Source organism: Vulpes vulpes, chromosome 2, assembly GCF_048418805.1.
Source record: "Vulpes vulpes isolate BD-2025 chromosome 2, VulVul3, whole genome shotgun sequence".
Classification (NCBI taxonomy): Eukaryota; Metazoa; Chordata; class Mammalia; order Carnivora; family Canidae; genus Vulpes; species Vulpes vulpes.
Genome location: NC_132781.1, coordinates 159,170,196 through 159,185,818, shown reverse-complemented (window position 1 = coordinate 159,185,818; position 15,623 = coordinate 159,170,196). Strand labels below are relative to the sequence as shown.

Here is a 15,623-nt window from a genome sequence, read left to right as displayed (position 1 = left end):
CCTCCGAATCCAGATTCCATGCTTCAGTGTTGTCATATCACCATTAGCTGAGCTTTGTCATTTCTATGACCTGAGCTCAATCAATCTTGGTGGACACAGGTAGACACACAAATAAGCCCACTGCTGCCAGTGAGACACAGTATGTGCTCCCAGTGTTTGCAGGCAGACAGACTGGCCTCACATACCTTGTCCTCACTCAGGGGCTCAGCGTTGGATTCATCCAGAATGATCTCCATGATGCTAAGTACCTGCTCAGCCACAGTTGCACCACCACTGTCCTTGCTTTCCTGCTCAGCTACCAGGGCCTGTAAAGGATACCCAGTTACACCAGGAATAAGACCACCACCGCTCACTGCTGATGGGATCTGCTCCTCACCAGTGTCCTTCCTGGTCTTACCCCCAATACGTGTATGTGTGTGCGCGCGCATGTCAGAGAGAGACACGTGTAGACTTCTGCAGACAATGAAATCGTGATGCTCCAGATCTCTATCTTGGTTGCCCCAAGGACGTTGGCACTACTTCTCCAACGCTGTACATCTGGACTGTTTTAACAGACTAACTTCCTCTGACCTCTGATCTGAATTCGGGAAAAGGACCGGGAAACTCTTGCATGTCCCAGCAGCAGCACAGGGGTGAGCCAGCAAGAAAAGAGACAATTTAAATGGTCCATACCTTGGGGCCAGTCAGCTAGACAGAGATAAAGGGTCTGAAAAGTCCACAAACCCATTTCATCTGAGACCAGAGCTGAGATGCCCCTGCCCCCACCCAGGACTCCTGAGGCTCACTCTATTGTCTGCAGCCCATACTCCTTACCAGGTTTAGGGTCCCCAGCATGACATTCAAGGTGTTCATTTCCAGCTTAACCAGCTGCTGTCGGTTGACTTTCACCTTTACGCAGTAACTAAACAATTTCAGGAGTACCTGCCAAGAAAAGCTGGTCAAAACCCAAGAGGCCATCTGAGAGTGTTAGACAGGACAAGCAAGAAAGAAATGTCTGAGAGGGGTCACATACAATCAGTAGGTACTCTTCCTGAAAAGTGGGGAACAATAAGGAAAAGTATTTTCTTGAAAGGACATGATAAGGTGGGGGAGGATCTCAAGCTAGGCTGGCATTTTAAATGGCAATGTTCTCTGGCAATAGCCCACGTGGGCTCGGCAGAGCGTATCATCTCTAAGACTATGGCTATGATAACCAATTCCTACTGGAACAGGTGATGCTTTGTTGTTTCAGGGAAATCCCAGTATTAACTCAGACTCTAATAGTAAACAGAAAGATTCCAAAGCTCATGGCCTGTGGGAGCACAGAATTACATAGGTCACATACCTATATATTTACTTTTTTTTTTAAAAATAGATTCTATTTGTTTATTAATGGGGGGGGCGGGGGGGAAGAGAGAGAGAGAGAGGCAGAGGGAGGAGCAGGCTCCATGCAGGGAGCCTGACATGGGACTCAATCCCAGGTCTCCAGGATCAGGCCTGGACTGAAGGCGGCACTAAACTGCTGAGCCACCTGGGCTGCCCTATATATTTACTTTTTTAAGTAACATTTTTCCTCTATCAGGAGGATATTAAAAATATATTTCTTAGATTTTAATTTTTTTTAACGCTTTTTTAAAAACTATTTTAATTCTCTACATAAGTCATTTAAAATACGATTACAATACATGTTCTCCTATCCTCTGGAGTGAAAAATAATAGTGTAATGTTTATGGTGCCTTTGGGATCCTCTAGTCCTTAGAAAATAGTTGGATCATCACTCAAACAAGATCCTACCAAAAAAATGAAAAAGCTACCTACAAATTCAATTTAAAAAAGCAACAGTGATAATAATGGACTCAAGTACAGTTTCACAGGGAAAGTCAGGCAGGCACTGGCTTTGCCCAGGGGAGGAAGGCCAAGAAGCAGGGGAGGGGGAGCTGATGGAACAGCAGGCTGAGGGAGGCTACCAGGCCCTTGGCTGGCTTGCCCTGGCCCGTGGCACCATGCCACCCTCTAGGGCTTCATAGCACAGTGACCACAAGCTTCTCTTCACAAGGGCCATTCTCAAAGCAGAGGGTTGGTCCCACATGCTGTCCCCAACTCACGGTGAGAAGGTGGCGTCCCTGCTTGAAATCTTTGATCCCAGCCAGTCTGTTGAGCATGCACTCCAGGCCCCCACACTGGGCCATCACACCAGCCATCTTATATACTTCCTCTTCATCTTCTTCTTCATCTGAGGGAGGAGGGAAGCCAAGCAGAAATGGCAGGGAAGGGAAGGATGGAAATAAAACAAATAATCCTCTTCTGACTGTCAGCTAGTTCCCTCTTTCTTATCTCCAAGAAAAGCATTGACACTTGGATGTTAATGTACGAGACTGAAGCCAATTATGATTATTTACTCAAATATATGAAAATATATACAACCACCGTCACTAAAAAAAGCCAAAAACAAACCCCAACCCAACATGCAGCAGTGTCTGTAAGGGCCTACCTGTGGTGGAGTCCAGGGACTCAATAAACTCCTCAGTGGCATCACCCAACAGCCCACGCATGCGGTAAACAATCCTCATGGGTTCTCCCTGAACAGAGGCAGGTAGACAAAGGGGCTTGTAAACAGGTTTAGAAAATGCAAAGGACTTAATACCTGGCCTCGTTTTTCTACTTCTCTATATGATCTTAACCACAACATCTAGAATTCAAGCATGCTGCAACTCACATAGTGGAAAGGAAGCTAATTTTATGTAGCGTCTACTATGGGCCAGGAATTGTGTGAAGCATTTTATAAACACAATCTCATTTAATTTCATTAAAATTGTATGTAACAAAAATAATTACTATTATTTATTGAGTGTTTTACTCTGTGCTAAGTTCCATGCTAATCAAGCACATCTTACACTAGGTTAAGCAGCTTTTTCAGAGTTATCCAGTGATAAGCACAGTCTAATTCCAAGCCTGTGCCTCCTTCAGGAGCACAAATTCTCTCTAACCAAAGGGACCACAACCCAAAGAATTAGGACAAGCAAGATCAATTAGATTAAAGAGCTTTAGAAGATGTGGTATATGGGCAGCCCCGGTGGCTCAGCGGTTTAGCGCCGCCTGCAGCCCAGGGTGTGATCCTGGAGACCCAGGATCAAGTCCCATGTCAGGCTCCCTGCATGGAGCCTGCTTCTCCCTCTGCCTGTGTCTCTGCCTCTCTCTCTCTCTCTCTCTCTCTCTGTCTCGTGAATAAATAAAAATCTAAAAAAAAACAAAAAAAGAATAAAATCTTTAAAAAAAAAAAAAAAGATGTGGTATATGTATACAATGGAATATTACTCAGCCATTAGAAACAACAAATACCCACCAATTGCTTCGACGTGGAATGAACTGGAGGGTATTATGCTGAGCGAAATAAGTCAATTGGAAAAGGACAAACATTATATGGTCTCATTCATTTGGGGAATATAAAAATTAGTGAAAGGGAATAAAGGGAAAGGAGAGAAAATGAGTGAAAATATCAGTGAGGGTGACAAAACATGAGAGACACCTAACTCTGGGAAATGAACAAGGGGTAGTGGAAAGGTAGGTGGGCAGGGGGTTGGGGTGACTGGGTGATGGGCACTGAGGAGGGCACTTGGCAGGATGAGCACTGGGTGTTATGCTAAATGTTGGCAAATTGAACTCCAATTAAAAAATTTTTTTAAAAAGATTAAAGAGCTTTGATTCAAGACTCAGGAATCAAAAATAAGAGCATAAGCCAATCCTGAGATCTTCACATAACCACACAACAAGGAAAGAGTTCTTTCCAAGTTACTCAAGTTAAAACCTCTAACCTGATGGAAGGATTAGAAATAAGTCTTTTGCAAACTAGAAGAGTAGAGCACTTTACTAGACTGGAGGATCAGGACAGGTCACTATATACTATATACTAAGTTAGGCACTCTACTGTGTACATTACTCTCATTTTGGAGGTTAAGAGAAACAGGGGTCTAAAGTCACCCTGTGTGAAATGAAGTTGAAGAGCAGGTACCACATTAATTCACACTGCCTGCTTCTAGGTCTGTGCTCAGTTTCAGGAGAGGAAAGCCTCATGGGAGAGAACCTGTCAGGCCACTTGCAGATAGGGAAGCCCAATGGCAACTTAAGAGAATGAACAGCCAGAGAACAGGGGCAGAAACAGAGACACAGAAACAGACCAGGCTCTAGTCAGTAGCTAAGGAGAAAGGCTGTTTATCAGGAAACAGAGGGGCAGAATAAAAAGGCAAGTTGATGAAGGCCCTGATAAAAAGGTACCACAAACTCTGGACTTTGCCAGAAGAAGCCCTCAGTGGACTAAGCAATAAAGTGAAGGGCAGTGATCCTCAACTTCTATCTTGCCTCATGGTTCAAGGAGGAAGATGCCCATGTATGCTCTTTGGGTTCCATACCACCATTTACAAGGCAGGCACAGAAGCTTGGTGTTTATTTTTTGTGTACACCAGGGATCAAATCTGTATGTTTCTGTTTTGGTGCGTAAGTGTCAATGACAAGATGCACTGGACCGGGCAGTCTTCTGTGTGTCCCTCTGCTAACCAGCAGCAATACCTGCTGACCAGGATTCCCAGCATAGTGGGAGAACAGAAAAGAGAGAAGCAAAAACATGTGACAGACCGAAGGCCAAACAGATACTACCAATCCAGTGTCTTAAACTCTCCAGAAATATTTAGGACTCAATATGGAAAAGTTCACCGTGCTTTAATGGCACACTAGCTTGCCCTACTTCCATTTACTTTGACTAAAAACTCCCCCTGATGAAGGGATGGGAAGAGGAGGGAAACAGAACACCTAAGACCCTGACGGAGAGGCCAAACGGTATTAAGGGGGCCAAAGGACCAAAGCACCATGCTTCCTTCACTTCCCTTTCCTATCCTCAAGAACTGCCTGTCTGCGTCTCATTTCCCTGCTAGTAAGACAGAAGCCATGCTCGCTCCCTGAAGGCTCCACGTGAGCAGGCCCCTGAAAGCAGAGTGCTCATCTTAGTGGAGAGGTGCTCATGTAGAAAGGATCCAGGACAGCAAGCACTTCCTGTCACATGCCTCCTCCGACACTGTCGGCCTGAGGGGACCAAGCCAGACACGCTTGTCCTCCCCTGAAGCTCTTCTACCACTGGTCAGATGCCTCAAAAGGAGGACGAGATGACTGGCTTTCTCAACAACTAGAGCCAGGAAAGGCACGGCTGTGGAAGCACGGTGACAAGCTGGGCAGGGATGATTAACAATAGTGCCTCCTGGTACAAGTCTGCATAAGTCAGAAAAGTAAAACCCCACCTCCAAGAAAACAAGCACATACCTCATTCGTGGTACACCAGACTTTCTTGTAAACCTCGGCCACAGGAAGGTCCAAACTAATGATCTTATTGTTCACTAGAAGCTGAACAGTAGAGGAGACGAGGCTGTTATTCCAAGTAATTATAATGCAAGTACATTTCAAGATGAAAGGGTACTTAATGACAGCAGTTCCTAACCCATCACTTATGTGTTCTGGACTCATCAACTCTCCCTCTCTAAACTGCACACGTGTGTACACAACACACAGAATCTGGGACATAATTTCAGAGGGTACAAATACCCTTAACCCAGACCACTAACTCCAAGTTAAAATCTACTGCTGAAGATCTTCTCCTACCCAGAGTCCCCCTTAGGTTCTGCCAGAAAAACCATTTTCTCTATTTCCCCGAACAGGCTTTCCACCCCATAGATGACAAAGCCAGATCCTGGAGTTGTCTGCCACAAGGTACTAGACACAGGGCCAGAAATCTGCACAGGGGCCATTGTGCCAGTATTTAGAGAGCTTAATTAACTTGGAATCCCTGGGAAATCTGTCAGAGCAACAAAAATAATAAAATCCTACTCTGTGACAAGCAAAACTCACTCACCATTTGCTTATAGCATGCCAGGCACTGGGTGCCCTTTACAGGTAATTAACCTTAACACCAGGTAAGATACATAGGTGGGAACCACTGTCCCCATTTACAGAGGAAGAAGTTAAAGCAAGCTACCTGCCCAAGGTTAACCAGCTACTAAGTAGGGAGGTACCTGGATGTGACCCCAGCCCAAGTTCTTAGCCATGAGAGCAACAATCCTACACTTATTACCTCCATCCCGCTGTCATCCTCCAGGAGAGCCACCAAGTCACAGTCCTGGCAAATCTTGTTCTTTATATCCCTCATAAGTGGCCCAATGCCTGGCTCATTGCTACTATATGGGTTCCCGGGCATCCTGCCCTGTAAGAAGTCTTCTTGTTGGGGGTCCTTCTCCAGGGTTACAAAGAATTCAGTGACCTCATTCTCCTCCTAAAGGACAGAGAGAAGAACACATTGGCAGGGATGGCATAAAGATATTACAGAGGGATGGCAGAGGTCTTTTGGATTCAGACTATGCTACTTCATTCCATGGAAACAAACACAAGGAGGAAACATCTAGCCCCTTACACGTTTTAAGATATAAACAATAGAAACTCAAAGGTGATTCTACATACACTTCAAATAGCCTTCAATATCAAGCATCTCCTCTGAAACTCAAGAGTGGAGTAGGAGAGAAAGCCCACCATGACCAGCACATGGGCCCTGTTATCAAAGCTATTACTGAACCAAGGAGAGAGGGCTTTCCTCCTCCTGCTCGCCTCAAGCAATGCTAGCCCATCCATGGTGGGACGACTCTGCCACTGATGACCCCCACACCAAAAGGAGGGTCTTTCTATTATGTAACACTCAGGCACACGAAACCCCAAAGAACTCTCATCATTAACTGATAACGCCGATATTTTTCAGCAGGAGAGGGTCTTTGGGCCATACCATGCTCTCGGATAGCTAGGCGAGAGAAACAAACACATGTGCATGTGTGTGTGTACACTAAACAGAGGTGGGGAAAGCAGAAAGAGAGGGAGCATTTCTTCACTCTAGCTCAATATTGCTTCTTTCACAGCATACTGAATGGGTAAAGCAGCAGGATCTTAGCAAGGGGGGGTTAGACCCCATTCTTAAGATTGGTCTAGACCTTCAATCTAGGACATAAGACCAAGGAAGGTCATCAGATTTCCCATCATTAAGAGCGAGAAAATTAAGAAAGTGTCTCTGTGTTGTCATCGGAGCTTTCTAAAACGGTAACTAAATGGCCCACAACTGGTTAGACCACCCATAACTAACAGGTTTCCTGGCAGAATGGCGCACACGGACCCCTGGGAAGCACAGGAAGAAGCATGGCTTACGGGATAAATGATGCTACAGAGCCTCTCAAAGATGAAGACAGGCGTCCGGTAGTCATCCAGGTTGTAGCGCTTGGCTGTCTCGATGCACACAGCCATGAAGGCCTTGGTTTCCGATTCTGTACCTGCCAGAAATCAAAGTGGCCACGTCAGTTGGGAGAGAGCTTCACATACACAAACCCTGATGAGACTTTACATGAAGCACAATCACCAGCAGGTTCTTTCTTTCTGGTAAATTTTTAAATGCCCTGCATGACAATATCAATATTTCAACTGGAAACTTGAAGCTGACTGATTTCCATGCTCAGACCACACTTGGGCATTTGAAAGCCAGAGTGCCCAAGTCAACATAATGCATCTTGCTTCCTCTCAGAATGATCACTTCAAGGAGAGGAACTATGCTTTATTTAACTAGCATCCTTTTGGCCAAAACAGGTACTCAAAAATGTCAAACAACAATCCTAACTGTATTCCAGGCAAATCAAAGGGAAATTATAGCTTTAAGCTTCAACCTTAAGTGATAAAGGCGGACGATCCTCTACAAACCAGAGAGACAACTTCAAGTCACAGAAGGAATATGCTTCAAAAGGATCCAACTGTGGGAGGCTTGGGCAGCTCAGTTAGTTAAGCGTCTGACCGTCTGACTCTTGGTTTCGGCTCAGGTCATGACCTCAAGGTCCTGGGATCAAGCCCCGTGACAGGCTCTGCACTCAGCACAAAGTCAGCTAGAAATTGTCTCCCTCTCCCTCCGTTCCTCCCCCTGCTCATGCGCTCTCAAATGAATAAAATAAAATATTTTTTAAAAAGGGAAGTAGGGGCAGCCCGGGTGACTCAGCGGTTCAGCGCCACCTTCAGCCCGGGGTGTGATCCTGGGGACCTGCGATTGAGTCCCACATCGAGCTCCCTGCATGGTGCCTGCTTCTCCCTCTGCCTAGGTCTCTGCCTCTGTGAGTGTGTGTCTCATGAATAAATTAATAAAATCTTTAAAAAGGGGGGGAGAGGGTCCAACTGACATGGCAAGGTCACAAACTGGCTCAGCATGGCATGATGAAAATACATCAGGAATGTCTTCATGTTTGAAATTATGACAGACTACACTTCCTGATCTATTCCCACTCCTCACCACTTAAGTAACATTTATCAGTGAACTGTGTCACACTAGCAAAGACAAATCAAAACCCAAAACTAGGAGATATTCGAAACCTACAGAGGAAGTTGGTGTCTGAGCTTTGGTTTCCAGAACCTGCCAGGATTTGAGAGCTAGACACAAATCCCCAGGTCTGCCAAGGTGAAGAATCTAGTGGGAACCCCTCCCCACACACAAAAGTCTGGTGCCCCAAAAGAGCTACATCATGGTATAAGGGTCAACTAGAAGTAACTCACTCTTCCCCAGGCAAGTCACAAAAATGAAATGGTGTTCCCTTATAATCTGGCATGGAGTAGAGGAGAAAAAGATCTCCCTGGAAAGAACTCATAACAGGCTGCCCCTCCCAGGCGTCTGTGGCTCAAACTTCATACCACCTAAGGAGGTCTACAAAACCTGAAGCTCAGAACTTCATGAACGACTACCCCAGTCTTCGGCAGTGCCTAGACATGCTTTGCAGGAGCAGTTACAAATCCTCACTGGAGAAACCCATACTTGGCTTAGGTCCTAAAGAATTTTCACAGAGGGTGCCTGGGTGGCTCAGCTGACCATCCAACTCTTGGTTTTGGCTCAGGTCATGATCTCGGAGTCTTGAGCTCGAGCCCCATGTAAGGCGTTGGCACTTGGCAGGGAGTCTGCCTCACCATCCCTGTCCCCCCCTCCCCGCACTCTATCTCTAAAAAAAATAGTTTTTTAAAATCTTTAAAAAAAAAAAAATTTCCACAGAAAAAACCCTGAAACATGAGCTCACAGTCAAAAATCACAAAATACAAAAGATTTAAGGCATCACAATCAAGAGCTGGAATAACAAACAGCAGAATTGGATAAATATTTCAAGCATTAGAATTATCAGACACAGAAATGTTTGCTATGTTTGCAAATTACAAGAGGAATGGAAAATGTGAGTGAAAAACAAGTGACCTATAGAGAACCACAAAGACTCAACAGGTAGACTACAGAGCTAACACAGTGAAGAAAAAAACTAGTGAACTACATAAAAGAACTGAAAAAATCCTCCAAAGTCAGCATAAAGAGATCGTGAGATGGGCCCAGAACAGAGCAGTAAAGAGAAATGGATGAGAGGATGGGTTGCACAAGGTTGATGGAGAGACTGGGGCAAAGACAACTGAGGAGATGATGGTGGAGAATTTTCCAGAAAGCAAAGACACCAATCTGAGGACACAGCTCCAAGCAGAGCTTCTCGCCCTCTTTTCTCAAAGTAGAGAGAAGCCTGCCATCGTCTTCTAGCAGGCATCCCCCCTGCTCTGGGCCGCTGGGCAGTGCTACCTGTGGTCATGTCCTCTAGCATCTCAAGCAGCATGTCCTGGGTCTCGTCGATCAGCTTGGTCCTCTGCACCACCAGCTTTCGCAAGCACAGGTATCCATTCAGCACAGTACCCACCAAACGACTTTTAAAATGTCTTTTGATGGACTCCACCTCAACAAAGGAGGAAAGAAGGCCTGTGGGGACAGAAAAAAGCTGCTGCCAGGGCTCTGAATGGGAATAACAGTAAGGAAATTCATGACTTCCAAAGATTATGATCAACTCCAAAGCAACTTCCAAGCAGAGCAGGTGCTCAAAAATGTCAGCCCACCAAAGAGGAACACACAGAGTTTAAATAGGCACTGAGTCAACACAAGAGAGAACAGAGTCAGTCTCTGTGCCCTAAGAACAAAGGTCAGCCCCCAAACTATACCCAGGGTGCCTAAAGGAAAGACCCGGAGGCTCAGTCTACCTGTGAGACTTTTGAGGGCGTAACCCTGCTGCAGGTCAGTGCTCAGGGTGGCCTCCTCCAGGGCCAGCAAGCGGGCAATCTCCTATACAGAACAACAGGCAGAGTTAGTAACAGCACAGCACGGCTGACGATGTTGGCCCCCTCCAGTTGCAGTCCAGGAACCCGCAACAGCAACTAGACACTCTGCAGTAACCGTTTTATCCCAATGACCCCTTGAGCTAAACCTGTGCAGAACTCCTAAAAAGCTGGGGGCAGTTTACAATGATGGTAAGGGATGGCTCAAAGACCAGGAACAGCCGAAATGCCCCCAGCAGGTTGCTGCCTCCTTATGATACACAAAGCTATAAAGATAAATTTTTCAACAACATTTCTTCTCCGCCAAGAAGGATGGCATGAAGGATTAAAGCAGAAACAGAAAAGGGCTCTCCTGAGCAGAGGGGCGGCTACCTTGGTGATGAGGTTGCCCACGTAGGGCAGGACTCCCCGAGCTGCAAGGTAGACTTTCCAGTGGGCCGACGTGATGAGCTTCTGGTAGAGAGCCAAGTACTCAGCAGCACACTCGCCAGCTATGCTCAGCTCGTCCAGGTAGCTGCCCCAAGGGAGACAGAGCACTGTGAGAACTCCGCTCCAGTGGCTCCAACAGGCACCCTCCGCTCCTCCCACCTCGTCCTCTGCTGTCCTGCGCTCCCCCGCTTCTTTCTGGGCACCTCAGGAAACCCCAAACTTCCCACCGGGGAACTCCCCACATGTGGGGATAACATGCGCACACAATGGGGACACGATGCAGTGAACTATACTCATTTGGACCAACTGGCACCGAGATTTAAGAGTGCCTATCCGGAGAGCGAGACTGTAGTTCGGAGTGGCTTGTGGAGAAGGCAACTGTACCACGGAGTTTAGTGGCTGATGGTGTGGGCTTTGGAACTCCACTGCCTGGATTCCAATCCTGTCTTCAGCTGACAAGTCCCTCAACCACATCAAGCCTAGGCTGCTATGAGGATGAAATGAGATGGGGCAGGCTGCACATTTACATGCTTCTACGACCTTAACGACCGTGAGCTACCAGTGCTGATGTTCTATTACCAGAACCACTCAGCTTCTAGTCCTTTCCTGTTTTGTGCTCTTCTATGCAGCACAATATGGGTATGGAGCCCAGGTGTGCCTTCTATCATCCTGACCTACTGATTCCCCCAGGAAAATAGGGAAAGCTGACCCCAGGTGAAGCCTGAACACTCTTCCACCCCCACTCAAGCAGTACCTGGTGAGGAGGTCAAGGACCTGCTGTTTGCGGCTGGGAATGGTGGCAAGAGCTTCCACAATGGTGCAGGCTGCCTGCCTGGCTGCCTGCGTTGCTGGAGTGAAGAGCACCTGCAGGACACAGGAGAGAAGCTCCAGCTCAGGGGACAGCCTGCCTCGCCAGGCCCCCAACATGACACAATCAACCGCCACCCTTCCAGAAGTCCTTTGGGCACTTCTCAGGGAAAAGATTAAAGGTGAAAACCAACAGCTAATGCCAGATGCAACCGTGGTTGCTCGGGAGTCCCCTTCTTCATGGAAAATTTCTTCCTCAAGCAATCTGGAGGGTGCCCCTAATGACTGAACTAGTCAAATAATCAAGTCTTTTTCTTAGCATACATTTCTTTTAACTCTATTTTTGGGATAGCTATACACTAAATACTTCTACCTAATAAAATATTTCTCATTTTATATATTAGTGGACAAGTGGATGCCCTTAATTACTTTAATCCTTCCTTATGTTGGACAGAACAAGGAGGGAGAGGGCAGCAGGAGGTAGGGATGAAAGGAGAAAAGTGTAGCATTGAGGCTTTGTTCTGGTTAAGGGGCCAGGGAGGATAGTGGCAAGCACACCAGCTTGAGAAAGGCACAGGAAAATCCTGTCTTGACCAGTCTACCACACTGGTGGCTACAACCAAGAACCTCCCATTGCTTCCTATATCTGAAAGGAAGAGAGAGCAGAGCAGACACATGGGGAGGAGCAGAAATGGGCTGCCTGGCATCTGGGGCAGCAGGGAGAGGGCCGAGCACGTGGTCACTCACTTGCCGCAGCCAGTTGTTATGGCCTAGTTTGAGATCCAAGGGGGGCGTCCTCTTCCCACGACGACTCAGGAACTGTTTCCACCTCCACACGTACTTCTCGGTCAAATAGAGGTGGCGGAGCTCTGACTTGCTGGGGGACTTCCCATTGCCATCTATTCCTGGCAGGCACAGGGGTTCACCAGGGGCAAGGAAAGGAAGTGACAGAAAGTAGGGATTGCAGGGCTGTCATGATATGGGTAAGAGGGTTGACTTCCCCGGTCTTGAAGAGATAGACATACCTCTGATAGGAAGACACTTCTTCCAGGATTCATAGGATGCTTTGGGGTCTCTCTTGAGCCACAGCTGAGCCTGGGCATGGATCTCATTGCAGTACGGTTTCACTGTGGTGAGGGCTTCAACAGGGACGTCCTGCAGGTGGAAGGCCAAACAGGGTGGGGAGCTTCAGAGCATACCTGAGTTGGGCTCCAATACAATGGCACATACGCCCCAGCAGGACATATGCAAAAGCAAGGATCAGAAGGATCAACGTTTGTATCAGTTATGCCCAAATATGTGTTCCTGTTAAAGCATTTTGGCCCAATTTAGCAGCACCAACTCCATGCTGGGCTTCAAGTCACTGCTTTGACTGTAGAGGATAAGATGTAGCTGGCTTCCTATAGACCATCCTACAACCACAAACACCAGTTCCTATCCCAAACCTGACTCACAGTTTCCTTAACCTAAATCTTCAAGGAGTCTCTGAGCAGTCTCCAGAATTTTAAGAGCCACTACTAAGCAAAACTAAGGTGCACAGCAGAGAGATCCATACAGTACTCTAAGCTTGCCGTTCTCAAGCTTTTTGGCCTCAGGACTCCTTCACTCTTAAAAAATTACTGAAGACTCTAAATAGCTTTTGTACGTATGATTCTATTGATATTTACCAAGCTAAGAAGCATGAGAAATTCTTAAAATATTTACTAATTTCATTTAAAAATGAGAACAAACCCACTACTTATTTACCTAAATGACATTTTTTATATTTCCAAAGTAAAAATCATCTGAAGAAGTGACACTTTTAGGTTTTTGAAAATTTGCCTAACAGACTGCCTTAGTAGGAGCTGGATTCTCCAACCTACTTCTGTGTTCCAACTGTTTGGGAGAAGTTGTTTGTGCTGAAGTGCATGAAAAACACCCAGCTGCATACAGATACACAGCTGGAAAACAGAAGAATAAGAATGTTTTACTAGACTGCTCATTTAATTGTGGGTTTCTTTCTTTCTGATACTACTATTAACAAGTTATAGGTTCTTAAAGATTGGCTGTTACATGGAAGCTGAAATCAATGGATAAACTTTTCATAGTCCATTATACTAAAACTCGTTTTACCTACTCATGATTCTGTAGCATTTGCTGGTCATTTGGAAAACACTGGTTCACTGAGTTATGCCAATGCCTCTAAAGTGACAGGCATACTTCATTCATTTTTAAAGAAAATGTCTGCCAAACACCCAATTCTGAATGACCACAACTGGCCTGGTGCACATTTTCCCAAGCACATTTTCTTACAGGGGCTCCATAAGAAAAGCATCTGGCTCAGCCTGCATCTGAAATAATACCCCATGTGCTTCTCAAGACAAGTGCTGTAGCAGGAGCACTTCTGTGTACTTCCACACTGAATATTAAAAACACAAGTACACCAGAGTCAAGATTTACTAAAATTCACTTGTGCTGCTTCATCTAGGATCCCCTTGAGTCAAAGCACAGGACAGTGAGGAACCCGGCCAGGAGGGTGGCTGGGAGCTGTCGCCTTTCCCACTGAGGCTCCAGCAGCCCAACCCACCACTGAATATGTGCCCTTAGCACCAATGGTGCCAGACCTGGAGGGGCAAACAGGGTCAGCGGAAGATTCTGCAACAGACACTGACCTCACAGATTCCTGGATAGTCTGGGCAACACCCGGCATCTGGGAGTCCCAATGTCCCTAGCTTTCTCTAGGCTAGCATTAAGCACAGTGTGAACATTGACACAGGGCTCTGGTGCTTAAAGGGTAAGCGACTCTAGAAATCTGCTGCCTCACTCTGGAAAAATTGATGGTTATCTGAAAGTGGGGTTCTTCTTCAATCAAAGGCCAATTTTATCTGAGAATGAGCTCTGAGGGGAAATAAACCTCACCAAAGGGAAGGAAGATGGATACTTCAGTCCTGCCTTTTTTTTTTTTTTAAGATTTTATTTATTTATTCATGACAGAAACAGAGAGAGAGAGAGAGAGAGAGAGAAGCAGAGACACAGGCAGAGGGAGAAGCAGGCTCCATGTAGGGAGCCAGATACGGGACTCCATCCCGGGTCTCCAGGATCACACCATGGGCTGAAGGTGGTGCTAAACCGCTGGGCCACTGGGGCTGGCCTCCTCCCCCCGCCCCCCACCCCCGCCCTGCCCCAGCTTTTTAAAAGATTTTTATTTATTCATGAGAGACACACAGAGACCTAGGCAGAGGGAGAAGCAGGCTCCTCTCAGGGAGCCCAATAGGGGACTCAATCCCGGATGCTGGGATCATGCCCTGAGCCAAAGGCAGACGTTCAACCGCTGAGCCACCCAGGCGTTCCTGCCCTGCCTTTTCTAAGGACTGTCTAGGAAGAGGAGAGTCAAAGAAAATTCAGTAAACTGTTCAGGATCCAGCTTCCTCCCTAGTGCTAACCACTCAGAAAGCAGTCTTCCTACAATGTTAAAGACTGTTCTCACCAAAGGATTCTATCAGGATGGGGCAGGAATCAAATAGCCCAAGGACCACAGAGGAGTAAGGGACAGAGAGCCTCAGGCATGGCCGTGAAGAAGAATTATGGTCCATGTTTTCCAAAGGCTGTTACAAGCACATCAATCTGGGGCTAGGCTATGGTTATTTTAGAATAAAACTTGGCTTTCCTCTCTCACTTAATGATTCACTGAGTGGCTGTCATCTGCTAGATATTACACTCTGCCCTGGACATAAAATAAACGTCTAAACTAACATCCCTGGGTTCAAGGAGCTCACAACCAGCCTAGCAGGGAACTGGATCTTCTAAGGAGCAGTCCACTGAGAGGGGAGATCCTACACATAGTAGACAGCATGCAGCGGCAGCCACCATTTACTAGGGACTAACATGAGCCACACAGCATTCTGGGCATGTGACCGCATCAAGTAACTGATTCTTCACAATGTATTGTGCTCTCATTTCAGAGATGGGCAATCTGAGGAGCCTGAGTCAGTAACTTGCCCAAAGTCACAAGGCTAGTAAATAGAAGAGCTGGGATGTGAAGTCTTGCTTCAGAGCCTAGGATCTTCACCAAAGCACCATGTTGCATGGTCAAAGTCACAGGGGCAGGAAAGAACACTGTGCTCTCTGGGAGCTGTGAGTCCTCTGTTCTCCAATGGGACTGGAAGGACAGTCCTCCAGTAAAGCTGTCTTATTCAAGGCTCTTGATTTTCATGTTTATTTTACCCTTGACTTTCCTCTGAGAAACCTTCTTT

At 46.5% G+C, this 15,623-nt stretch overlaps 1 protein-coding gene across 17 annotated transcripts in view; it reads right to left on the bottom strand.

Moving 5' to 3' along the window:
* Nucleotides 1–15,623, bottom strand: part of UBR4 (ubiquitin protein ligase E3 component n-recognin 4) — a 132,900-nt gene that overhangs the window by 19,461 nt on the left and 97,816 nt on the right. For all 17 annotated transcript variants that reach the window (XM_072751017.1, XM_072751018.1, XM_072751023.1 and 14 more), the window contains 13 exons: nucleotides 12,417–12,546; nucleotides 12,139–12,296; nucleotides 11,339–11,448; nucleotides 10,528–10,669; nucleotides 10,081–10,162; nucleotides 9,632–9,805; nucleotides 7,204–7,325; nucleotides 6,092–6,289; nucleotides 5,287–5,367; nucleotides 2,471–2,558; nucleotides 2,085–2,212; nucleotides 814–921; nucleotides 186–305 (listed from right to left, as the gene is read on the bottom strand). In XM_072751017.1, the coding sequence (XP_072607118.1) occupies nucleotides 186–305; nucleotides 814–921; nucleotides 2,085–2,212; nucleotides 2,471–2,558; nucleotides 5,287–5,367; nucleotides 6,092–6,289; nucleotides 7,204–7,325; nucleotides 9,632–9,805; nucleotides 10,081–10,162; nucleotides 10,528–10,669; nucleotides 11,339–11,448; nucleotides 12,139–12,296; nucleotides 12,417–12,546 (1,641 nt within the window). The remainder of the gene's footprint in view (nucleotides 1–185; nucleotides 306–813; nucleotides 922–2,084; nucleotides 2,213–2,470; nucleotides 2,559–5,286; nucleotides 5,368–6,091; nucleotides 6,290–7,203; nucleotides 7,326–9,631; nucleotides 9,806–10,080; nucleotides 10,163–10,527; nucleotides 10,670–11,338; nucleotides 11,449–12,138; nucleotides 12,297–12,416; nucleotides 12,547–15,623) is intronic.